At 37.9% G+C, this 27,260-nt stretch overlaps 1 protein-coding gene across 3 annotated transcripts in view; it reads right to left on the bottom strand.

Annotated features, from left to right (window-relative positions):
• LOC121322757 (rab effector MyRIP-like) overlaps positions 1-27,260 on the bottom strand; it is a 39,019-nt gene that overhangs the window by 11,019 nt on the left and 740 nt on the right. Inside the window, exons 2-9 of one of the 3 annotated variants that reach the window (XM_041263033.1) lie at positions 19,949-20,115; positions 8,533-8,669; positions 8,003-8,026; positions 6,509-6,550; positions 5,513-5,580; positions 2,348-2,537; positions 1,869-2,095; positions 840-923 (exon numbers count right to left, since the gene is read on the bottom strand). In XM_041263033.1, coding sequence (XP_041118967.1) covers positions 840-923; positions 1,869-2,095; positions 2,348-2,537; positions 5,513-5,580; positions 6,509-6,550; positions 8,003-8,026; positions 8,533-8,669; positions 19,949-20,073 — 897 coding nt within the window. In that variant the 5' untranslated portion in view covers positions 20,074-20,115. The remainder of the gene's footprint in view (positions 1-839; positions 924-1,868; positions 2,096-2,347; positions 2,538-5,512; positions 5,581-6,508; positions 6,551-8,002; positions 8,027-8,532; positions 8,670-19,948; positions 20,116-27,260) is intronic. The other 2 variants (XM_041263035.1, XM_041263034.1) reach the window with 2 other exon arrangements.

Genomic DNA, 27,260 nt, shown 5'->3' with positions numbered 1-27,260 from the left:
TAACTACAATTTTTCATCTCTGACAGACACTATACTATTCCTCTGTACTCCTCTAAATGAAGGTACTGATCCCTTTGATTTCTTTATTCTTACCTGGCTAATTACAGACTCTCTAATTAAGTTCATTTTCTACAATTAGATGATTCACTAATCCTCTCTGAAGTCATTCTGTGTGAATGATTTCATTCGCACAAGAGAAAAAGCTTAAAACACAGATTGATACTCATGGAGATTTGTAATTTGAAAAAAGCGATTAAAACGAAAAATGTGTAGCCTGGTGAGTCTCTTTAATAAACCATCAGAAACTGAAGGAGTTTGAAATTGGGAGAACCAAGAATCAAAATAACAATGTTCTCACATGCAAATTTACAAGTGCTTCAATCTATCTTGAGTTTTTAAGCAGTAATTGACAGAAAGCCCCTTAGAATCTGTTCCCCGAGCTCTTCCTATAAGCCATTTCAATGCTGAACACAATTCCAAATTCTCAAACCTCTGTTCCAAATTGTCTGCAATGCAACCTGCAAATACAGCTTTGTTACCTTGTGTAACTTTCAACCATAAATCATATAATAAAAGTTTTCCCATTGCAATGGTTTTTATCAGTTGATAGGAACTGCATTTTAAAAAAGCCATAGAAACCTGCATATACAGTATATGGCATCACGTGTATGGTGCATTAACGTCAGCTTCCTAACGTTTCAGTATGTTTAACATACCTTTATCAAGGTAAAGGGTGTTTGAAAACAAACATATATATATATATATATATCCATATATATATATATATATATATATATATATATATATATATATTGTGATATGTTTACTGGAATGTTTACCTCCTCCGAGGGCACCACTATTTTCTGTTCCAAGTGGTTTAGGAGGCGTTCGATAGCAGACATGCGATTGTTCAACTCAGAGATCTGAAGGCAAGGGCAGAGATGGAAAAAAGGGGAGACTGAAAATAGTGGACATCAGACCCAGCGAGAAAAAGAAACAGAGAGTCAGCCAACACCACCAAGCCTGATAGCACCCATGGAAACAAAAGGGGCATAAGAGTCCAGTGACATGAATTACAAACCCAAAATATTGTCTGTGATTAAAAAATATATACACAATGAGAGCCATCAGTAACAAGATCACAATGACTTACTGTACACTGCTGTATACAGTACACTGTATATATGTGTTTCACTTACAGACAGACAGACACATAACATGAAAAGAGGCCCCCAGATTTGGATTCCTTAAATACTTTGAGCTAAAATGTATGTTCAAATATGTATGAAGGTAAGCATAATTGATCGTACCAACTTTGCTTTGCCATAAATTTGCTTGTGGATTTGAGTTCTCCTCACAGTTTTAATGATGTTATAGTAATATAGTTTTTATAGTCTTTTATCAAAGACAAAAACACATCAGTTTACAAAGCATGTGCACAACATCCCTATATTTACTGATGAATCATCCAATACAATGTACATGCATTACCACTGCAAAGAATCAAAGGTTATGTGGGTATGTGAACTAATAAGTATGAGATAATGAATAGAAGAACATAGCAACACATTTTAAATTAATCATTAAGGAGCTTTCTATCCACATCTGTGTATCCCCATGTGCTGTGAAATAAAGATGCATCTCAATAATTCAGTCAGATGAGTAAACGAACAAATCAATAAAATCAATGAAATGGTGGACAAGCTAATATCTGTGAACCATGCAAACAAAACAAATGGATGTGCAACAACATTCACAACAGCTTTACATTGACATGTATCATCATTTAGAAACTCAATAAAGACCACAAAGATACAAAGAGATTGGAAACCACTTAAAACTGAATCTAAATTGATTGGGTGCTGTACCTGGGGCTTGGAGTGGTGCAAGTTTTCCTGGGAGGACGCTCGGCTCCTCCGTTTGGAAAAGTGACTCTGGTACAAAGAGAAGCGTGGCACCCCCTCCTCTTCCTCACCAGAGCCGTCCATGTCAGCGTAGTATTGGGAGCGCTGCAGCCCTTTCAACTGGCCTGTGGGGCTGCCTTTCGGAGAGGAACGTACTCGAATCAGTCTGTGCTCAGAGAAGTGGCTGTCATCTGGTGGGGGGCAGGTGGCAATAGGGCAAGGTGGGGGAACACAAGCGGTGACAGGGAAGAGAAACAACATGAAGAAACCAAGAACAGGAACCATTTGACTGGGTTGTCCACTTGATCTGGACCAGCAGAATTATATATGGAATTATTGAGTTTGGTAACAAAGTAACAGAATATATCTTATTAAGCCATTTCAAAGCGGGGCTGTGTGTTTTTTTTTTTTTTTATTGCTACAGCTGAACAAACTCTTCTTACCGGATTTGTAAGACTTCTCCAGGCTTTTCCTGCAGGAGTTGATGCGAAGGTGCTCTTCGGTGCTGAACTCCTGCTCCTCTTTCCCACCCACCTGCCCCTGCTCCTGCAGGATCTGCTGGTACACGGACGCAATATCTGCCTCAGCGATCATCGACTCCTTCCGGGTGACACCTTCCCCCTCGCCCGAGTGCTGAGGAACAACAGCGGGAGAGCAGCACACATGGCTTTGTTCAGCAATGGCGATTATTAAAGATGAATGTGGGCTCATTCTCTCAGGAGACTCCCATGTGGTGGTCTTTCGTTTCTAATGAATTACGAAAAATACAGTACCAACCATCTAGACAGGTGGAAGGCCCATAGGTTCTCATAGCCTCCCGAGCCAAAGACCTCTTGCAAACAATCCATGTGGGTTCCACTGAACTGTCTGTGTTAGAGAGAGTTTCCTTATCCAAGGAGCATTTACAGCAGTCATTAGTCCCCTGGGCAGCAGCAGTAAACAGCCTTTTTTTAGTATGTTAACCGCATGCTTGTCATACATTTCATCACACAGACCAGCCATCATTAAGAAAATGTAATGTTTGATCTTATATGATTCATAAAAGTTGCATAGAAAACAATGCAGGTCAAAATAGGATATATATATATATATATATATATATATATATATATATATATATATATATATATATATATATATATATAATCTTCTGTTTTTCTGGTTTCATTCATTGTATTTTTCAGTGCTTATTTTTTAGCTATTTTAGAGTTTTATGCAAATCGTTTCTTTCTGGGGCTTTCGTTTTTGATATACTGTATGAAATTTGTGTTTTTGGTTACATTCCAAAATGCTTGAGCGTTTTTGTTTCTGTCAAAACATGTACAGTAGTAACTTGACAGTACTTGCACACTTAAGTTGTACCCTCTTTCCTTTGCTGTCTTCCACAACGAAATCCCCCTATGGTCAGGGCACATTCTTTTGGGGTTTTTGTGTGGAGGCATTTTTTAAAATTTCCCCACAATTCTGTTTTAAATCCTCCATAATGTAACTGTAATACAGCTTTAAATCCTGCTAACAAGCCCCCATTCCTGATTGTAAACCCGTTTTAAATCTCGCAAGCGGAGTCTCCAGTAGAAATGTAGGAATGTGCTGTCACTCAGTAGTTGGGGCGGGTTTAAAGTATTCTGAACGAATCAGTGATAGATACAAGTCAGGAGGGCGGGACATTGCCCAGGAGCACTGGGAAATGTATTTTTTTTTTTTTTTGTAGTAGGTTTCATTTTTTAATGGGAAAAGGGTAAAGTCAACATGAACAGAGTAACTATTTCCACAGTTTTTCTGGTGTTTTCCAGTATTTATTGGCTATCCACCGATTTCATTTTTTTTTTTTTGTATCAGGGGTGTTTTATCGGGTTTTATCGGTTAAAACTGAAAATCAGAAGCCCTATATATATCTTCTTCACTGTAAGGAGAGGGAAAAGGACAAAGCCAAACAACCTAATACCTGCAGAGACTGTCGGAGGGACTGAGTCGAGTACTCAGAGTCCAGATTGAAATCGAGAGGGTGAACAGAGAGGAGACACTTGGTCTTTCGCATCTTTAAAGCAACAAGAACAGAAACACAATCGTTTTGAATCAACTGAGTAATCAACAATCCCCCACCCAATGAATCGCCAGCCTAAAGAGAACAATAAAAGGACTGTCAAATTTTGGTCCTCAAGAACAAAATGGAGGTGAGGGTCACTGGCACCTGCTTTATTCAGTCACAGTGCAACCAATCTCCTGTTCTCTCAGCGAGCAAGAGAGAGCACCTTATTCTTAGCCAATGCCAAGCAGAGAACACACATTGTGATGAATGGTGTGGTGCTCCTGTGATATTGTGGTATGGACAATTGTCCACTAGGCTGAGATCATTTCACTCATTTTCCCTTGTGTCCTGAACTGGATATGAACACAGTCCTCAGACCGTGAAACGCATGAGATACTACTAAGACACTAGGGGCAGGATTTTCAAAAAACAGTGTTATTGTATCGAACTCGAGCTTTTGAAAATCCTGCCCTAGGTCTTTATTTGAATCAAGCATTACAAAAAGATTAATTCTGCAGACTGATATGCATAAAATTATCACAAGGGGCCAATGCAACCTTGTATGAGCCATGGAAACCTAGTTTTAAAATTAATATTTAAGACTAGGTTTATTGTCTGTATTGGACCAGAGCTGAACAACCATGAAATACACTCTAAAACAGCCATCACTATTGAGTTAAATATATGCTTTTAGAGCAGATAATTTCGACAATATAGGGTAAGTGAATCACTATGTAAAAGCAAATGAAGGAAAGTTACTTATTTCCGTTTAGCATTAGATTAACTTTCAGAATTCTGTCAGGCTGACCAGTTGTGAGTAGAAATCAGCAATCTAAAATGAAACATGTGATGGTATGTCATCCAGGAACACATCACTGCATCGTGGGGATGCTAGCATAATTGTCATATAAATTTGCCACTATTATTTTAATATGTGTTACCCTGAAACCTTTTGACCTATAGATGTATAAGAAACATTTTTTTTAATGTTCCAGGAGGATGGGTGAGGCCTAGCCCGAAGCCTGAGCTTCCCCCTCTTGCAGAACCATTGCCTTTAAGATTACCCTTAAGAGAGGAGAATCACCAAACACGTTGGATAAAAGGGAAAACTTATGAGGCTTTGCTTCCCAATGGATCAAACCTAATCATTAAAAGCCATTTGGCAAGTAGGTTTACTTTATCTACCGGTTGGATCAAGCTCAATATCCAAAGCATCTACCTTTGCAGTTACATAAATACAGCACTATGAAGCTAGGCTGAACGAGGCATAACAAAGCAGAAACCATTATCCTGTGTGCAGGGTCATCTCTCAAAAAGTTTCCTTTTATTAATGTGGCGCTGAATCTCTTTATTATAAGACTTCTAATGTGGCTAATGGAGCCTTTACAGAGTGGTAAACTGAAAAGAGACTTTATTTCTTACAGGAGACATCTTGTACTTTGCACTTTACAGGTAAGTGACTCTTCAAAACACACCAGTCATAAAAGAAGAAAAGAAGAAAAATATGACAAGATCCCATTTCTTAGATAATAATCATTAAAAAAAGGTTGCAATGTTTTTAATGAAATGTCATTTTTACCAGTCTGTAGCGCTGGGCCTCTGAGGCATCAATGGTGACCTCATCCTCCTCAGGCATATCGTACATGTCTACAACAGCAGATGAGAGTATCAGCAAAGAGACACTTGACATTACCAGAGAAAAACACATTTCTCCCATAGTCCCTGAGAGCCTGAGACCCCAGACTACTGAAGAGAATAATGTCTGTCCGCTCGTGCAGGTCATGTAAGTCGTGCTGAGAGAGAGCACGCTGCAGATGCACACTATAGCAGACATAAGCACAACCTGGGCAATATCAGAGTTATTTCAATTAGATCTGGTTTCATATTCATTAAACTGTTCTATACCCGTTGCTGGTTTTTTTGACAATGGTGTACAAATGTTTAACGCAAACAAAACATTATTTAAAAATAATCTTTAAACAACCCATGAGTTAAAACTCATGAACAAGACCCACCTTTTCCTTTCTCGTGCCATATATTTTTCTACTCTTCTGCTTTAGCTACTTGGTCTGCTGACTGACATGACGCTTGTGCTGTCAAGAATCCAATTGTCCTCTGTCACATTGCTCTCTCCGAGAAACACTTCTGACCAAGGTGCTTATCTTTGGAGTTTGTTGTCTGAGTGCATCGTTTGATATTCAGAATTCAAAATAACTATTTGTACTCCCCGACAGACAGCGGTGTACTGTAAGTGAAGCTACGTCATTGCGGTTGAGTTAGGATCATATCTCTGCAACAGACAGCAAATGGACCAGAAAATGGATTGGGCATTGCAATTTAGGAATCCAAGTATGAAACTTGGGTCTTTCACTCTTAAATGAGTTTGTAAAGTGAAAAGCTCATGGTGCTGTACATCTGTATGCAGTACAAAGCACACATATATCTTCAGCATCGGCAGGTGAAAACTCATGCATAATGTTTAAACACACAGGTTATCTAATCTCTTAGTTTAGTTGTGCTTATTAAGACTACAATCTGGTTCAATCATCATTCCTAAATCATGTTGTCTACCCACCTCGGACATCAGGCATGCTGTATGTATTGTCATCATGGGAGCCTAAAAGAAGGAACATAAAAGAAAATGTAATCTTTGACAGGGTTTTGATAACTGTTGCACCATCACCGAATAGCAGACAACAATAATGGCTTTTGGCCCTGAGAAATCCACCCACAAGCATGACTGTAAACAACTGCAACTCAATAAGAGCATTGATTAGTTAGGAGAGTGACTTAATTATTTGCCATGTGTCAAGTCAAAAACTGGAAAGCATCACGTCTGGCATGGACCATGCAACTTTTTTGTTCTAATAAATGGCACACTAATTGTATCAGCTCCAATATCTTTTATAAAGACTGGGATTAATGTACAGAATGTGTTGATGAAATGCCACATAATTTGAAAGAATGGAAAGTCCAGAAACCTTGCGAGCTTGCAAACCAATATTCATGCAAAATACCAGAACCGTTTCATCAATATGAAATCATATTAATATCATGATGTTCTTTCTTTCTTGCTTAATTTTGTGAATAGGACCCTGTGGCAGAGCTTTGCTCTGCCCTAAATTGGCAGGGATGGGGTTAACTTCCCCTACCTGCCTGGGTTTATTATGTTCAGGTGGCTGGGGTTGATTAGTTGATTAGGTTGATTAACGATCAATCAGCGCCCAGCCACCTGATATAAAAGGAGGCCTCTGCTTCTCATTTGGAGGGAGGGAGCTGAGGAAGCAGGTTGGTTTTTTTGGTTGTGTAGAAAACTTGAATCCAGTGAAGGCATTGCCCAGCCTGGAAACTGTTATTTTTGTAAGTTTTGCTTTTTATCTTTTTTGTGTTTAAATTGCTTTGTTTTGGCCCTTGTGCCCTTTCATTTTGTGTTTATTTATAATAAAATAGTTATTTTTTTGAACTGCAGTCTGTCTCTGGGCCTCTTTCCACTCGCCAGCCTGCCACAGACCCCTAATATGAAACCAAAACATGAAATTACCTAAAGTATTCATACAGCTCTGCCGTGGCTTCAGATACATTGTGATAGAAATACTAAACGTTTGATCCAGTGCTGAGTTTGCAACACTGCTTTCAAAAATACATTTATAAAACTGGTAAAAATTAATATCCAGAAAAACAGTCAGTTCAACAGTTTTATGTTGAGGCAGCACAGACTTTGTACTTTAACAGAGGGTTAGTAAACCAGACCCCATGATGCTTGTTTAGCCAAGTCACTCATGAGGTATACAGTATGTAGAAGTATTGGTCACCTTTGTTTCTAATGTAAACAAATACAATGGATAGGGAGGAAAGGCACCCTCAAGTGCTTTTGAAAGACTAACAGACAGCCAGTATCAGAGAGGGATTTTCATCAGCTATAATACACAATCTTCTGAACTGTATGAATTCTATTTGATATTTTACAGCTTGTGACACCTTAAAAAAAACGACAGGACAGCAGAACAGTGGCAGCAGGCAAAACAAGCAAAAGAGAAAGTCTACTTAAAACCCCTGAAGAGAGACTTACTGTCATCGGTTTCCCAGTTTGAATCTGAAAGAAATCCCACAGTAGGTTAACAGCGTTGAAAATCAGGTTAACAGCATTGAAAATCAGGTTAACAGCATTGAAAATCAGACTAAATTCACATTCTGACCTAATTTCCACGGTGCTGTAATGAGGCATGATTTGTGTAATTTAGGAAGGACATTAATTGCATATCCCAGTTGTAACACTAACCTTAACACTAACACTAACACTGACACTCACCCTAACACTAATGCTAACAGTAACACTAAGCCTAACCCTAACCCTAACCCTAACACTGACACTAACACTAACACTAACCCTAACACTAACACTAACATTAACACTGACACTAATCCCAACACTAACCCAACCCTAACACTAACACTAACCTTAACCTTAACGCTAACTCTAACGCCAACACCAACACCAACACCAGCACCAACACCAACCCTAACCCTGACACTAGCCCTAGCCCTATTGTATAGCATGTTCTGCAGCACCTCTCTTCACCCCTATGAAGTCATAATTACCCGCTAGTTCAGATTTAAGCCTCTGCTCGCTGTGGAATCTCTTGTACAGCGATCGCATCACCTTGGCGCTTCCGAATCGCTTGAAGCGTGAGCGGACGTGCTCGTGATACCAGTCCAAGGAGCCCATTTTCAAAACCCTGGAGAACAAGACATGACACTGCACACATTTTTATTGATTGATTTATTCATTTTTTTATATTACAAGGGTAATAACCATGTTCTTAATCATTTAATATGGCCATATTCTGCTTTCAGGCAATACTATTTTGTTGTATATTTGAATTACATTTTTAGTTTTTTTTGGAACATGCACTGTAAGTTGAGTCTGTGGAGTCAGTGCTTTGGAAACATTAATAGAAACCAAAGCTGTCCAACTTTTTTAAGCTCAGAGCCATATAAAAAATATCACTAACTAAATAGTAGTAACTACACTAAGAAGCAGCTTCACTGGTTTTCTGCTCATTCGTTGCATGTTTATATAACATCAGTTTTGCTGCATTATGACTGTGCTTGCTTTTAAAAAAAGACTACAGGTGGCTGGTGCAGTCTTTTCAAACTAAAAGCCTTAAATGATGTACTTCAAAATGGTCATCTGTTGGACAGCCCTGCTCTAAACAAATGCTTAAAAGTTTTAAAATAGTGTGTTGCCAGAAAATGGAATTTGTCAATATAATATTGACTGTCACTGAAACCACACACATAAAAGAGATCATCAGAAAAGGGGTTCTGAGTATCAGTTCAATAATGATGTGTAGGTTTTGTTTCCACAAGGTGGCAGCCTTAAGACTTATTTCGAATGTGGACGCAATAAAATACTCAAGGATTACACACAGATCGGGGCAATAAACACTTCACTGTGCAGATTAGCTCACAATCCGTTCAGAGTAACACTCTGCTTTACACAATAAACTGGCTAATAAACCAATCAGCAGTTACATGCATTACAGATTAAAATGTCACAGTCCGTAAAATATACTCAAACCAAATCATTCACAAACATGTGTGCAAGAGAGTTTAATCATAATTTACATATTTACCACACCAGGGTTATTTTAATTAATAGCAGCTAATCTAAAAACTGCCTACATTCAAATCTCAAACCCATGTGTATGGTATGAGTAGTAGCCAGTTCTGTGTGCTATACTGCCACAGGTTATGAGTATTTTCTTAGTTGTTGCTTTCTGCGTGCAGGGTTGAACAATCCATGCCTCGGGGAAATAACATTTAGACTAGACACCACGACCAAGAAATGGGATGAAAAACACACTTCAATGTGCGTCCTCTTTTAAAATATTTACCAGCCTCAAGCTTCAAGAAGTCCAAATCATTGCACAGTCCATGGTCCAATATTATCTTTAATCTCATATCACACTGCCCTTTCTCTCCTGCAGGGGTCATCAGCACCCATTAATAGCATTGCAGTACACAGCACTGCCTGCTAGCTATGCATGCAGCCTCTTTGTTTTAGCTGTACATGGCAGCTCTAGATTATGACATCTTATAACGGTCCTGAGAGGGGATTCAGAAATAGCATTGTCCTTTCCTGTCTATCTAAGGTTTACTTGTATTGACAGCAGGCCATGTGTGGTGTCCCAGAGGAAATGCAAGTTAAATGCTTGATTACTGCTGATCCTGGAGGTAGGGGACCAGAGGGGGGTTTCACAACTCAGCACTGAATCAGATTTCCTTCCTTTCGCCAGTGAAGATTAACTCCTTTTGTGTTTTTTTTTCTTTTTAAAGTAAGGTACATATCTCAAAAAAGGATAATCACAATGTTAATATTTGCACATTTCAGTATCATCAACTCTGTTCTCAAGGCCACTGAAAATGTATTAAGTGGTGTAGGGTTGCGGGATGTTACACTCAGGACAGTGATGTTGACGCGATGACGTAATCAGCATTCATGTTGTGTTCCCTGTAAGGGATTAAAATGTTTGGCACCATCACATATGTTTCTTATGCTGACACACTAATTATGCAATGCATGCTTTAAGGTATAGGTGCCTTTCTAGACCAGTGCTCCTGCAATAATCTAGTTGGTTAGCAGACACTTTCTTGTGAATTCTCTACTTGTCTACAAGGCCTCACCGAGACGTCCTGCAGGGGTCACACACCCAACCGCGCTCCTTCTTGTTGTAACGGCTGCAGGACTTGCAGGTGTAGAGGTGGCAGTCCAGACATTGGTGCTTGCTGTTTACCAGGAACTTGAACGGCTGCAGACACCGGATGCAGTGCGAGTCTGTCAGACTGGTCTGGGTCCCCAGCAGTTCCAGCTTCGTGTCCTCCTTCTCAAGCTTGGTCTTCAGCTCTCTAAATCCAAAGTGGCGGGGGGGCTCGTATTAAAATGGGCTTTGTGGGCTGATACTTTCTTTGTATTCTACCACTTAGATCCATTCTAGCCTGAGAGAGCTCCATGTTAGAGAGAATGGAAGACATCCTTTAGAGAGGTGAGGTGTGTTAGTTTTCATTGGGTGTCATGTGAGAATTATTATTAATAGAGGGGTTGGTTAGCATTCAGGACAAGCCAATAGGACTCCACAGCAGGTGTGGCTCAGATTTGTTTTCCCATCAGAAATTAAGCAGTTAAAGCGACTTTTGAAAAATGTCCATATATTATAATTGGATTAACGTCTGTGCATCTTTTGTGGTGCAGCAGGCTTGCTGGGGAAAACATTATTTTGCTGCTCCTGAGATGTATGTTCCAATGATTAGAGCGAGCGTTAGTGTTAAAGGAAGCTCCTTCAGTGATCTCCGTCTCTTCTTGATATTAGTGTGTTAGCGTTCAAGATTGAGCTGGAACAGTTAGTTAACAGTTATTCCAAATTATTAATGAGCTACTTTAATGATTTCTTGTAACCTCCAGTTCTCATTGCTGTTTGCTGGAAGGTTGATTTTTACAATGGCACATGAGAAAATATTTATCTCATTTAGCTCTGTAAATTCCAGAGATACTGTACAGTACCAATGGTAACAGCAGAACCACATTATAAAAGAACGACAACACACGGCAGTTTTCTTTGTGCTTAGCAAAGGTATTGCCATTTCGATTTACTTTTTTATATTTTTCATAAGAGTTATTGTTCATATTCCCTCGCAGCAGAATTTACCCATCGATTTAAAATCCCGCTAAGCTGTTTTAAACAGCTGTGTCGTGCTATTGCATTATTTATTGACCTTGTAGGAATTAATTTGACTCACACAGCCAAGCACAGACAGACTATGCAGCATGTCAGAGGAAATGCAAAACTTTAATATGAGGCATTGTTTGAAGAAGTCAACAGGATTTTAAAAGACTGTAATATTGTTAATCAATGTATGAACACCAGTAATCACAATTTAAATGTGTTCTTCTCATGCAATGAAAACATTTACAGCACATGCAGAAACCACTCCCTGTTGTATAAGCAATCGGAATCCTTCCAATGCAAATACTGCATTCAGAATCCTGAAGGAGTGCTATAAACAGGACAGAAACACCTATTCAATGAGAATTAATATCACAGAAAGGGGGACTGTCCTTTGTCCCCTTCTGGCATACAGAATGATGTTTACTTTTTTGTCAATATAATGTACACTATATAAGAATGCATATATGCAGCTCATTCTGTTTTACCGTCCTTGAATACAGTATTGACCACAGCATTTTTGAGACAGAAACTTCAGCTGCATATGCTGGTAATAGCTGAGCACTTAATTTGGAACTGCTTGTACACCATCACTTAGAGCAGGGTGACTGAATGACCATCACAACACACTGCACATATTTTCAGGTAAAATAATAATTTATTTTATCATATACCTTTCCTCACACTGCAGGAATCGTTCTTGACTAAAAGTGACCTTTTTTTATGTCCTTTGCAGTATACAACTATGGAAACTCAACAGAGGGAAAATAAAGTCTGCACATCTAGGAGACATCAAGCATTGCATTTCGAAACACGTAGCTCTTCAAATACCCTTACTCATACAAACGTTAAAGCCTGCTATTAATACTATTAGGATTGCAATATATGAACTGATGCAAAATCTGTATCTGACATCCATATCTTAAGACTCAATTTCCTATCCCTTCTTTCAATAACCTTCTATTGTCAGAATATCCGGTGCCAGTAATGTACTTTCCTCTAGGTGCTTTGTAACTGTGCCCGGGGAGCTGGATGCCATGAGGCTGCTGGACTCCATCGGTAGAAGTTTTAGTGAAGATTTTTAGTTGTTTACCCTATGCAATAAAAGGGGTTGGATGTCAGGATTATAAACCACCCAAGATAAACAATGAGAGTCGCTGGCAAATAGCAAAACCAACACATAACCACACTCAGCAGTTTCAAACAAACTCAAGACAGTGAATTGGGAATCACTCTTAAAGTGATGGATGGAACAGGATTTGTATGACTAGCTTTTTGCTGTTATGCAGATATTGCAAGTGCCTGGATATTAAGTCAATTTGATTGCCTTCAGGGCTATCAAAACTTCAAACAGACCTTATTTAAAGGAGAAATCCCTAACAGGGGTGGATGTAAATAAGTCTAAGCAGCAGATTCTTTCAATCATTTGCCTCTTAGCATTTTATTTTTAAATGGAAAGATGATCCTCAGGGAGCATTCCGCAGCTTGGGATTTAATGAAAGAACAGCCACAGTCCCATTCCTCTCCAGCCCATATTAAACAGCTGGATGAGTGAGACCCATTTAAGACAATAACACAGAAAGCAAACAACAGCCTTGAGCAAAGCAAGGACTTCCAATTATTAAACACTTGGCTGGGTCCCTCCAAGACTCCCTCCACTGGAGATCTCTCTGGTTTGGAATGAATGCCTCAGGGACTGGTCTGGTTTTAATAATGCATAACAGACATTTGCAACTGAAAAGTATAAGGCTGTGGGTTTCATATATTTTAAATCAACCTCTTCGATGCTACAATTTAAAGATAATCAAGGTTTTAAAGTCCAATAAAATGATCACAGACCCTATTATTGAAGGTTTCTTGGTTTTACTTTATTGCAGTGATACATTTTGCATACCACAACAGATCCCACGTTGCCTGGGTCAGACTTACTTGAATTGTCTAACTTTAATCATACCAGTGTACCTACAGCACAGGATGTCATTAGTGCCAGGAATTTAGGTCATACAGTATTTGAATATGCAGGTAAGCAAAAACCAAAAGATCAACAGAAAGGAAGGGGCAGTGACGATGTTGCTAATACAATAACAGATAAGAAAATGGATTTATTATGGGTTATCCACTGTGCCGTTACACTAATACACTGAAATAGTAAAGCAAACCGACTGCAACATAATGCAATGTGTGGTTAATCTTTAAAATACTATCAGTATGTAATAAAATTTAAATTGCAGACACTGTAAAAAGTGTAATGAAATGTTTTAAAATAAAAACAGGAAAGCAAACTGGTTGATGAGTTTCGTTGTCGTTTTGTATGTCACACACATTTTTAATGAAGAATTATTGTGGGGTTTTGTGTTTCTTATTAATTACAGCTTGGCATCAAAAGTGTTGCAGGGAATTCAATCTCCAGAATACTAATCAACTGAAGATACAAAATGAGAAATCGTGTTCACTCTTACATAGGATGAAGTCAGATATAACTAACATTAACAGTACATTACCATGCTGTTCCTTTCCCTATTCCTTTATTACACTTTGCTGTGCTTTTAATACAGTGCTGAACATCAGGGGGTTCAAAAATGAACCTCTACAGCCTGCCGATGAATGACTGTTGAAGCCAATGTACGTCTGTGTTAGAAGTTCAGTGGCACATGTCAGGAAAGAGCATGTAAGAATTGTTGGCATTGCACATTATCTTATCAATGATTAGCAGTGGTGACTGGGATGAGAACAAGTAATCCCACAGTCACAGACACTGTCTGTCAGCAAGAGCAAAGTGCTGTGCTCATATCAGTATTCCAAATAATCTCCCTTTGTCATTAGCAATTTTCAGAAGCAGGATTGACACCATCCACTTTGTGCACATCACCATATAAACCCCTCAGACCTTCTTCACTAGAGAAACATGCACTGACATTATGAACACTTCTACTCACTGCTAAAACATGTATTTTGTATTTTGTGATTTTATATTTATGCACTACAATTACAATTTGCTATGCATAGTAAAGTCTATTAACCAACCTTCCATATAAGTGCCCTTGTCTTCAGCTTGTCTGACCGTAGCCTGTGCACTTGTGTACTTGTCCTTTGACTGTTAATGAGCATTTTAACTTATGCAAAATGTACATTACAAAATAAAAAAGATATGCAATACATTTAATATTGGACTGTTTTCTGTTAAAATATCAGGGGTGAAAACAAATGCTATTACAACTCTTGCCCATCTACACAGGAAGATGATGCTTTAGCTAAAACAAAGCATCTTTGCTCTCTGTTTAAATTGTGGGGAAAGGAAACTGGACAAATTCCCTGTGATTGTCATGAGCTGTCTGACAATGGCAGGCTTTGAGATTTTACAACCCAATGTAAGTCTAGCATCATCTGATTAAAGATTTCCAATGACATTCCTATAAAAATCTGTAAAAGCAATCCAGAAGAAATGTATTTATGGCTATTGTATGGTCACATCAAGCAGCTGGTGGTGAAAAAAGTTATCATGAGACACCAGGTCATATTCCCAGCAAGTGAAAGCATGAACTGCAGATTACACAACAAATCTAACTTGTTCAATTTGGCCAGAACTAAAGACAAGCATGTTGGTACATGCTGTATAGAGCCTTATTCACAAAGCTTTAACTTATGAGTTATTTCATGTTTTGTCAGTCATTTTTTTATAAATATGATTAACTTTGTTTTGCATGAAACTGTTCTGCACTGTCGTTAAAGAAGCCTAAATATCTGACTGTATTCATAAAAATAGACATTGAAAATTACTTCTATGTAACTTGTCATTTTTGTGGATAGTCACCACAGTCACTACCGTGGCCCTAGCTAGCTATGAGGACACAGAGGTCAAGTCCTCGGTTGTTTTTTTGCATCATCAGTGCTGATGCTCATGTAAATATTCTGGTAAAGTACAAAAGACTCCTTAATGTTCTCTGTTGGTTTGCCGTGTAACATAGATTTGGACGTTGAATAGTAAATACCAAGCAGTCATATAAATACTGCAGCTATAGCTTGAAACCTCAATTTGACCTCAGGAGAATGCCAGCTCTGGTTACGACGCTGATCTCTACTTTTACAATTTGAATTAACAAATATATCAGATTTCCACAATCTAAGTGCCATATCCATGCTTTTGAATTACATCAGTTTGTCTGAGGCACAGTGTTCTACAAGCTGCAGAATGTCTCTCCTGTGGCTACATTTCAGTTTTTGGACCGCCTATAAAGTGTATGTTCATGATTAATCCAGTATTTTACCACTTGTCTGGCATAACTTCTGGTTAACTCTTTTTACATTTTTTTCTGGTTTTATGTTTTTAGCTTGCATGAAAAGGCTGAAAAACAATGCTACAATGAATTCCATGCACCCAGCTGACCATCAAACCCTTTTTTTGATTAGGAAGTGGTTCTCCTTGAGAAAACTGAATACCATTCTACCAGTCCTTAACAATTTGTTGAGGATCTTGAGATCTATTTTAATAATCCAAATATTTCTGAATCAGATTTGCTGTGGATCTGATTTCACTGTACAGTGTATTTGTATTGTAACAAGTCATGTGATTAAGTGGGACAACAAACCAACCCCTGGGAAAACACCAGCAGGATTAATGCAGAGAATAAAAAGCTGTGGTATGAAATTCTGCCACTTTGTAGATCATGAAAACAGCCCGCCCTTGTCGTTGGACCATACTGGTGTAAGCATGCATGCTGCAGATAGCTCTGCCACTCCAGGTCTTTCTGAAATGATTCTGGGCTGCCTCGTGATTTAGGTGTCAACAACAGAAACCTACAGCACTTCTTTTCAACCTCGTTTTAACATGGCAGTAAATAAAAGTTCACATGTGTAACACGAGGGTTTAAAATGTATATTTGTATTTAGGCACGAGGATTGCACAGCACTTCACGTGCAAGTAAAACATAATAATATATGAGCACGGGGAATTGCACTTTATTAATTCACGTGCAGTTGTACCGCGACTCCAATTGAATGATTGATTATCAATCAAGTCTCGGTACAGCTGCATAAAAGCTGCATGTTTTCACTCACTCGGGGTTGTGTGTTCGGTGAGTGGAGAACGGGTTTGGAGACAGAGGTAATAAAATAATAAAATAATAATGTAAAGTTAAAATATCTGCTCACCGTGTTTTGTGCAGTTTTAGTCAGTTTTGTTTGCCTCTTTTGTTTTGGCGAATGTGTCGTGTCCTGTGTTTTTTGTTTGTTTGTTACAACCTTTTTATTTTCTGTCTCTTTGTTCACTCATTAAATGCTGAGCGAAACCATTCGCTCAGCTCCACCAAAAAAAAACAAAAAAACAAAAAACACATTTTAAACACAAATATACATTTTAACCACTCGTGTTACACAGACCCGTTTATATTCCATGTTCCAATGACTATACACCAACACTAACACACAACACAAAATACACACAGGGGCGGGCACTTTGCCACAGTGGGCCACTGTGCTCAAAGCAACTGAATTTAGCTATTTGATGTTGCTATTCATATTGAAACTAAGTAACAGTGTGGAGTTCAAGAGCTTAATAACCAACTGGGAATGAAATTCATAGAAATTAAAAGAAATAAACACATTTTTGCTTTTATCCAGTAAGGTCAGTCCAAAGTTTGAACATTATTTTTTTTCTTTTTTTCTGCATAAACATTCAAATGATTTTAAAGTTACCAGCCCATAACCACAACAGTTTGTCTTGTGTGAAGGCCCTGCTCCCTTATCAGAGATGGCAAACACAATCCTACATATTAACTAATTATCCAGCGCCCTTATCTGTGAGCAATGTGAGTGCATGGTACTCACATGTTAAAACTCGATTAATTAACATCTCATGTGGTGAAGCTGAAGAACTGTGTGTGCTGTGACTAATTTCAAAAGGCCTGCTCAGGGATTATTAGTGGAGTCCAAAACAAATTCTTCCACGCAACAAAGAAATCTCCAGCTGATTCAGCTTGGATGGAACCGCAGTAGCATTTAACATGAAGTGTCTCCAATTACATTTACATTTACATAGTAACTACTTATACACATAATTACAATGTTATTATGCATAGTTAAAATGTACTTAATGTGTAAATAATTTTGCATGATACATGTAAATACGCAATTGTATCAGAAAAGGGTTAGGTTTAGGTTTAGTTAGGTTTAGAATTACGGTTAGGGTTAGGGTTATATTGAACAAAAAGATTTATGCATTAAGTACATTGTAGCTATGCATATTGACATTGTAATTATGTGTAATTATGGATTTACTAAGTAACTACTATGTAAATACATAGTAATTAGAGACACTTAATGTAAAGTGCTACTGCAATGTTCATATGGAGCTACAACCATTCAAACTTTTTTCATAATGGTCATACAGTAAATTGTGTTGTCTTCCAAGAATGATACTTTCCACTGGCTTTAGCCGAAATTACGAAGAAGAAATGAAGGGTGTTAAATAGTTGTAAGACATAAAGTAAGGGCAACTAAAAAAGGCAGCCCTTCATTTTAACTGTCAGCTTCAGCATGCAAATTATACTATGCACGCAGTTTTCTTTAGGACAATTTCCAGATTTGTCACACTTGATAAATAACTCTTGATTTAAAATTTTGTGAATAGTGCCCATGATCTTGTTTGGTATAAGACCCAAAAGTACAAGCAATAAGCCAGTGCTTTTGCTATGTTAATATTGCAGTGTCGTATTAGCAGGGCTGGTGTCAGCACCCAGGCAACTTGGGCAACCGCATGCGTGCAATGCAGTAAAACTTCAGATCAGGCCTTTTTTATTTGATCTTTTCCTGCTTGCGTCCTATTCCCTTAGTCCTGCCTCTTCTCACTCCTTATTGGCTTCTGTCCTCCCCAGTTCTTCGTAAAGCCGAAAGCTATTGGCTGATCTCGACATTAAAAGATACAAATGTGCCATAAGTGGTACATTTACTTTTCAACAATCAAGACTTTGATTTGACAAGTGTTTTGTTACGCCTAATTGTTATAACATCGATTTTTAAACACCTATTATAATTATAGGCTTTTAAACCATTAACAATTAAACCAGCCAAAACCCTGGAACATCCAAATAAAAAGAAACACAAATCTGGAGGTCAAAAATTGAAGGAAAAAGACAACAACAAAAAAATCTAAAAAACAACTGCAATAAGCACACTGTCACACATTCTATGTACATTTTAAAACGATTATTTATGTAACGTGTGTGTTCAGGCAAGACGCTCAGAGACTGAGAACTCTCCGAGCCGCATCAGCAACCAGTGGGGGCATGGCCTCTGGAATGTGTGCGGGTGAGTCTGTGTCTTGTGTCGTTTATTGTTGTTTTCTGTCTCTGTTTTTGTCATTTATCTTCAGTTCCTTATTTGAATAAATGTATCCAATTGTTTCCACCCAGGTCTGCTTGGGCTGTATTTAGGCAGCACGGTGGCCTGGTTGAGAGCTCTGTCATCGGTTGCAGAGAGATGGAGTGTAATAAAGAGCCTGCTGTGTTAAACTGCATTCCTGACTGGCATCTTCATTATACTATTTCACACTGTACAGTAATGTCTAAAATGCAGCAACATGATTTGTTTTGTGTTACTGACAGGCTAAAGTAAAACGCAAGTGAGCTACAGGTATACATTTGATTTTACTACTGTATTTATCACAAAGTTTAAATTGGACAACTCATGTCTCCATGTTTAGCGAGGGACTACCGATTATGAAAACCTTTCTGATAGAAAAATCTTTTTGATTTAGGGGTGAAGGTTGGGGGGAGCCCATTGGAGGCCCATTGCCCGGGGCCCACAAAAACCTGCCGCTGACCCTGCATACTAGTGCATTGTTTTTAAGACAGCCACTGGATTGTTCTGTATGCATTATGTAAAGTAATGGATGTTAATCTCTACAGAACAACATAGTTTATTGTAGGCCTGGTGTAGGGTCGTTTATGAGACATTTCAACAGCTAAGAACCTTGGCATGCTACGCATTTCTGACTCACATTTGGGAAGTTAGTCAATTGCTTGCAAATGTCTTGAGCTCTCAGACTGCAACAGCTGACTGACTGTGGTGTGCCAGACATTAGCTATAAACAGTGGTAGCCACAATTAATCCTAATGCAGTACCTTCATTTGAGCTGTACAGAAAGATTGCCCAAGCATGCAGCACACTGTTTTTCCAATCATGCATCCCCCTCCATTTACAAAGGTACTCAAACTGTAACCATATTGCTGTATCCATCCTCACCCCGGGGTCCCTGGCTTTAGCAGCTGCAGTGAAATCCGGGATGGGAAGCTTACCCCAGTCTGTCCTCCTCTTTCTTCCGCAGGTCGAAATCCCGCAGAATAACTTCCCAGACATGCTTGGCCTCTTCATCCGTCAGCTTGGATAGATCCAGCTTCTTTCCCATGATCCCAGAAATCATATAAAGAACTGTGTTCAAGTTTCAGCACTGGGAATTGTAATCCTGTAACAGACCAACAGTGGGCAGGTGTTACAGTGTCATCTTGTTTTAGTTATATACACTAGTATACCTACATGCATTTGTATATGTTAAACCATCTTTTTGTCTATCAAATGCATTGGTGGATTACATTAGAAAATATTTTACAACCTGTGTCACTTTTCTGTTGCACATTCAATAATATCAGAACCAAATGGGGGCTACAGCAATGGGAAACAATCATGCTTACTTCCACTAACAGTGTACACACATGCTGTTTTTTTTTTTTTTTTTTTTTTTTTTTTAATGGAAACAAAACGTCTGTAGAAATATCTCAGAGAAATACTGGAAAACGACATCAAGAAACTGACCTAAAAATTGAAAAATCTAATAGTTTCTGAACTTCAATTAAGGTAAGTATCTCAGTAATGTTGGCAATTTCTGGAAAACACTGACTGTACACAAGGTTAACTGATGTGCTGTACAGTGAACAGACTTGATGGTTTAACTAAAGTCATGGGGCAGCTTTGTGTTTTCAAGGTTCTGACTACATAGTGGAATTACTATTAACAAAAATCCAACCCAAGTTAAAATCACCATGATCTCCTTCCATCATATGCATGGACAGAGAGATATCATTACACACCTAGATTCTGAAACTCTATAACTCTCATAGGTGATTCTCTTGAGATGACATACACAGATGTGACATACAGAAGGACATATGGGCATAGAGGGCATCTCTATATACTTTCAGATTGCCATACTTGCAATATCTTGTGCTAAACAATATATGTACTAAGTTCCATCACAACTGAATAACACAGACAGACAGAGTCACCCTTCATTGAACTCCAGATTCAGATACACTCAATTAGTTGTGCACTTAAAAGATAAGTGTAATTTTATATATATATATATATATATATATATATATATATATATATATATATATATATATATATATATATACACACACACAACAGGCTGTACATATAGTATGGTTACTTCCACCTCAACAATATAACTATATCCTCCACAACTACTGAACTCCAAATCAGAATCTTTATAAAACTTATAAGAATCTAGATGAAGTAAAGAAATGTTTCAACACACAGAAGAAGACATTTGCCAGGAATTAATAAATAACATTTTCCCTCCCTAAGTCAAGATGTAATTGGGCTAATGGTAGACGTTTCTGAAGACAGTGTATTCTACATAACCTGACTGCTGAACATTTACATCAGCAAACTTACTACAGAGAGTGTTCTAAATGAACAAGGAATAACTGAACACAAAAACCACAGAAAAGTGGAAGAATTAGAAATGTAACCTCAGACATTTAAAATCTTCATGATTTTAAATGTCACCAATTTCACTGAAAGCTCAGTCACTGTTAAGAACATAAGAACATAAGAAAGTTTACAAACGAGAGGAGGCCATTCGGCCCATCTTGCTCGTTTGGTTGTTAGTAGCTTATTGATCCCAAAATCTCATCAAGCAGCTTCTTGAAGGATCCCAGGGTGTCAGCTTCAACAACATTACTGGGGAGTTGATTCCAGACCCTCACAATTCTCTGTGTAAAAAAGTGCCTCCTATTTTCTGTTCTGAATGCCCCTTTGTCTAATCTCCATTTGTGACCCCTGGTCCTTGTTTCTTTTTTCAGGATGAAAAAGTCCCTTGGGTCGACACTGTCAATACCTTTTAGAATTTTGAATGCTTGAATTAGGTCGCCACGTAGTCTTCTTTGTTCAAGACTGAACAGATTAAATTCTTTTAGCCTGTCTGCATATGACATGCCTTTTAAGCCCGGAATAATTCTGGTCGCTCTTCTTTGCACTCTTTCTAGAGCAGCAATATCTTTTTTATAGCGAGGTGACCAGAACTGCACACAATATTCAAGATGAGGTCTTACTAGTGCATTGTACAGTTTTAACATTACTTCCCTTGATTTAAATTCAACACTTTTCACAATGTATCCGAGCATCTTGTTAGCCTTTTTTATAGCTTCCCCACATTGTCTAGATGAAGACATTTCTGAGTCAACAAAAACTCCTAGGTCTTTTTCATAGATTCCTTCTCCAATTTCAGTATCTTCCATATGATATTTATAATGTACATTTTTATTTCCTGTGTGCAGTACCTTACACTTTTCTCTATTAAATGTCATTTGCCATGTGTCTGCCCAGTTCTGAATCTTGTCTAGATCATTTTGAATGACCTTTGCTGCTGCAACAGTGTTTGCCATTCCTCCTATTTTTGTGTCGTCTGCAAATTTAACAAGTTTGCTTACTATACCAGAATCTAAATCATTAATGTAGATTAGGAATAGCAGAGGACCTAATACTGATCCCTGTGGTACACCACTGGTTACCACACTCCATTCTGAGGTTTTTCCTCTAATCAGTACTTTCTGTTTTCTACATGTTAACCACTCCCTAATCCATGTACATGTGTTTCCTTGAATCCCAACTGCGTTCAGTTTGAGAATTAATCTTTTGTGCGGGACTTTGTCAAAAGCTTTCTGGAAATCTAAATAAACCATGTCATATGCTTTGCAATTATCCATGATCGATGTTGCATCCTCAAAAAAATCAAGCAAGTTAGTTAGACACGATCTCCCTTTCCTAAAACCATGTTGACTGTCTCCCAGGACACTGTTACCATATAGGTAATTTTCCATTTTGGATCTTATTATAGTTTCCATAAGTTTGCATATAATAGAAGTCAGGCTTACTGGTCTGTAGTTACCTGGTTCAGTTTTGTTTCCCTTTTTGTGGATCGGTATTACGTTTGCAATTTTCCAGTCTGTCGGTACCACCCCTGTGTCAAGAGACTGCTGCATGATCTTGGTTAGCGGTTTGTAAATTACTTCTTTCATTTCTTTGAGTACTACTGGGAGGATCTCATCCGGCCCAGGGGATTTGTTTATTTTAAGAGCTCCTAGTCCCTTTAACACTTCTGCCTCAGTTATGCTAAAGTTATTTAAAACTGGATAGGAACTGGATGACATGTGGGGCATGTTGTCAGTATCTTCCTTTGTAAAAACTTGTGAAAAGTAATCATTTAATATATTTGCTATTTTTTTTTCTTCATCTACGATTTTGCCATTTGTATCTCTTAAACATTTAATGTCCTCTTTGAATGTTCGCTTGCTGTTGTAATATTGGAAAAACATTTTGGAATTGGTTTTAGCTCCCTTAGCAATGTTCATTTCTATTTCTCTCTTGGCCTTTCTAACTTCCTTTTTGACTTGCGTTTGCAGTTCTGTGTACTCTTTCTGCATACTTTCTTTTTGGTCCTTTTTTAATGCTCTGTAAAGTGCCTTTTTTCGCTGAATATTTTTTTTAATTGATCTATTAAACCATTTTGGCAATTTAGTTTTACACTTAGATTTGTCTACTTCAGGGATGTAATTGTTTTGCACCTCCAGTACTACATTTTTGAAGAACAACCATCCTTCTTCTGTGGGTGTTTTCTCTATTTTACTCCAATCTACTTCTGTTAGTCTCTGATTGAGAATTCTTTAACAGTGGTGCAGCGCACTCTGTTAAAGAATTCTCTATTTTTTATTCTTTCATTTTGCTTTTCTTTTAGTAAAATACCATGATGTAATCGTGGATGTTTCATGAAAAGACTGGGAGTCTGAGAGGCAATTGTTCCCAATATCTGAACCAAAAAAAAAAAAAAAAACTCAATTGGAAATCAATATTCTGGTCATGCCAAGATCACTGAGTTTAGCTATCATATATTTCAAGGGACTTATAATGTACAGAATGGAAGGTGTAGAGGATTCTGGATAACTCCGCTGGTACTATAATACTATAAACAGGATGCCTTAGGAGGATATGATTCATTCTGACTAAACCTTTCAGTGTGGCGCTATGTATTTTCATAAATAAGCACCTCAACTTTACATTACAGTTCAGGGATGTGATCACGTGACTCATTTACTCCACCCATAAAGCACACTAGAGCAAAAGGAAACTGATAACATCTGTGAGTCATTTAATTGTTGAGTCTGACTTACAGAGAAAAACTTTACTGAAATAATCTTTTGGAAAATGGTCTTAATGCGTGTTTTAAAATGACTGGGTACACTTCGAAATACAGGTGCATTAAGTGTTGTACTGGACATGAAGTTTCACTGTAGATATCATTCACTAATATATATTGCATGCACTAAGCACATAATGTGGCTGAGTGGGTGGAACGTTATACATTAAAACCAATATTTAACAAAGTTATTTTCCCAATCTTATAGTTTGTGGGTGCAGTTAATGTGAAATGAATCACATTTTGTTGAGGAAATAGATGCATTTTGTAGCTGCTTATATCTGATTGTATGTACTTATTTATATGGGGAAATAGAATTAGCATACTTTTGCAATCAAGGGTTTTATTAAACACTTATTAAGCACTTGCCACAAATGCTGTGCCAAACCCCATGGTCGACTTTACTTAAGACATTGAAAGTAGCAGGTGTTACTGCTACTGTATTCCAGAGAAAGTCCACAGAAATACACACACAGAGGTGCAGGGGATAATTACTAATAAAACGATCAAACAAAACAATTAAACAAATCAACAAATGTGCATTTTCACATTACAAAAGAGCATTCATCTTGGACAGCATAAATCTACAAACAAAACTACCAATAGGCCAGATGATTACACCCTCGTAAATTAACATTTAACAATCAGGTTGAGGTTCCAGGTCACCAGATGCAGAATAATCCCTTGCAGACCACAGCATAACCAGCACTGACAACTCAATGGATTAGGAACAATAAGCTGAAAGACTGAAGCACAGTGCAGCAATCGATTACCACTTTATATTGGATTGAAAATGTCACCTGCAATGGTACAATTTTTCCAATGGTCTATCACTGTAGCTATCTATTTTCCCAGATACGGAACCATTGCATTTGCCATCGTAGTGCCAGGGCATTAAGATCGAGAACATTTGGTGAGTGCATCGATTACATTTTAGCAGGGTTCATACATTGTGGCATGCGTTTATTAACACCTTTGGACGTAATTCACTCTATGCTGTGATGACAAACATGTATAAGTCTAAAAGTGAACAGGCAAAAACAGCCTCATTTGGACTGTAGATCGTTGTAATGTCAGCTGTATGTTTCTAAGGGAGGGTTAAAGGGTTGCATGTTTTTTCTTTTTAGTGCAGCTGTTAGGATAATTGATAAGGATGAAGCAGGCATACTGCCTGCCTGGTTTATTTAATGAAGCAGCACAGGCACCTGGCTGGGCCGTCGCTCTTTTACTAGACCCTGCCTGAAATGCAAGGGCAGATTACCCCACTGGCTGCTTTTTCCAGTTTGTGAGCATCACTGAGCCTTGTTTCCAGCCATCAGCTTGTATTAGTTTATCCATGTCAGCCTTCAGTGCAGCTGCAGTGGAGGCTGCACAAATTCCCCAGTCTGTTTTTTTAAATAGCTAATAATAGTAATAATGACATAATAACATGAGAAAAGCTTAGCACAACATTTTCCCCTTACTGGGGGGGAACTAATTTAAAAGCACAGAATCTAGTCTTTTTTTTTTAATGTTCACAGTATTTTAGATCCTACTACTTCACTTGGTTGGCTGTTTTATGCATTTATAACTCTGGGTAAAAAAAGTGCTTCTTAACTTCTATTCTAAACTTACTTGTATGTAGCTTCCATTAATAATAATAATAATAATAATAATAATAATAATAATAATAATAATAATAATACATCTACTTAAGGTTTTGTAATGCCAAACCAGGAAATCTAGAGAAAAAAAGCAGCTGCAGCTATGTGTGCATTATGATAACAATGTGTACTCTGTAATACTAATGAGTGTTCATGCAATGACAGAGAGAACACAGCCTTTTCTGAATCACCTCTTAGGAAACCAGCAGACCTGTTATGCTAAATCTCAATTTGCACAAAACCTGTTTGTTTAGAATATAAATAGCATAGCCTACACTTTAAAAAATAATGGATGTTTAGAGTTGAAATAATAACTAGAACAGGCCGTTTTATGGTTTCCAAGCCCCAGTACCAGTACCAAACACTTAAGCAATTACTGGAAGACGCAGGTTTAGTTCTTGATATTTCACAAATTTGAAATCAATAACTTCACCAGTTCTCCAGAAGATGATTTAGAAAGTTTTTTTCCAAAAGACGTGTTAGGCGGCCATCTTGGTTCACACATAAACACCATTTTTGAAAAAGTAAATTGTACTGACATACGCATGATGGTTTTCAGGTTTGGTTAATCAAGTAAACTGCTTTTAAACTGAAGCAATTTTAAATGTAATGTAGGGCCGGCAGCCATCTTGTTTAACAAAACAACACCATTTTGTGAATGATGCTGATGCCTAGGAGGCTGTGTGGTCCAATAGTTAAAGAAAAACGCTTGTAATCAGGAAGTCCCCAGTTCAAATCCCAGCTCAGCCATTAACTCATTGTGTGACCCTAAGCAAGTCACTTAACCTCTTTGTGCTCCACCTTTCGGGTGAGACATTGTGGTAAGTGACTCTGCAGCTGATGCACAGTTCACACATCCTAGTCTTGTATCTTCTAAAGGGATTCGTGATGGTGGTTTACTATCAAAGGTGCTATATAAAGATTATAATTATTATTACCAAGTTAGGAGTAAGTTGGTTAAGTAGTTTTCGAGCAGAAGCACTTGTTGTTTGGCGTGCAGCTCATCAAATCTGGTGGTAGTATTTTGATATTAAATTTTATCACAGCAACTTCTGCTTTCCAAAACTTGAAGCAGATTTGATTGCTGATGATATATGCAAACTGTCAGATCAATCACTACACCGGTTCCTAAGAAGATTATTTCAAAAGATTTCTAAAATAAAAAATGCATCAGAAGGCCATTCTGTTCGGGTCAACATCATTTTTTCAGTCAGTTGTATAGTTAGTCAAGTTAGGAGTTTGTCAATTAAACCGTTTGTCAACTGAAGCAGTTTTAAATGTAAGATGTAAATGTTTATCTGGTGGCCATATTGTTTTACAAAACATCACTATTTTGATATATTATAATAATTCATGACAAGGAGCTCAAAGCATATGCACATTGTTTTCATTGGAATTTCCCAAAGCACTACTTTACTTCCAGCAGTAAGACAAGCTTTGTTTTACTGATTGAAAAATGTTGTTTAAAGT

The sequence above is a fragment of the Polyodon spathula genome, chromosome 11 (genome assembly GCF_017654505.1).
Source record: "Polyodon spathula isolate WHYD16114869_AA chromosome 11, ASM1765450v1, whole genome shotgun sequence".
Lineage (NCBI taxonomy): Eukaryota > Metazoa > Chordata > Actinopteri > Acipenseriformes > Polyodontidae > Polyodon > Polyodon spathula.
The sequence above is the reverse complement of the archived record's forward strand: the minus strand, read 5'-3'. Positions and strand labels throughout refer to the sequence as shown.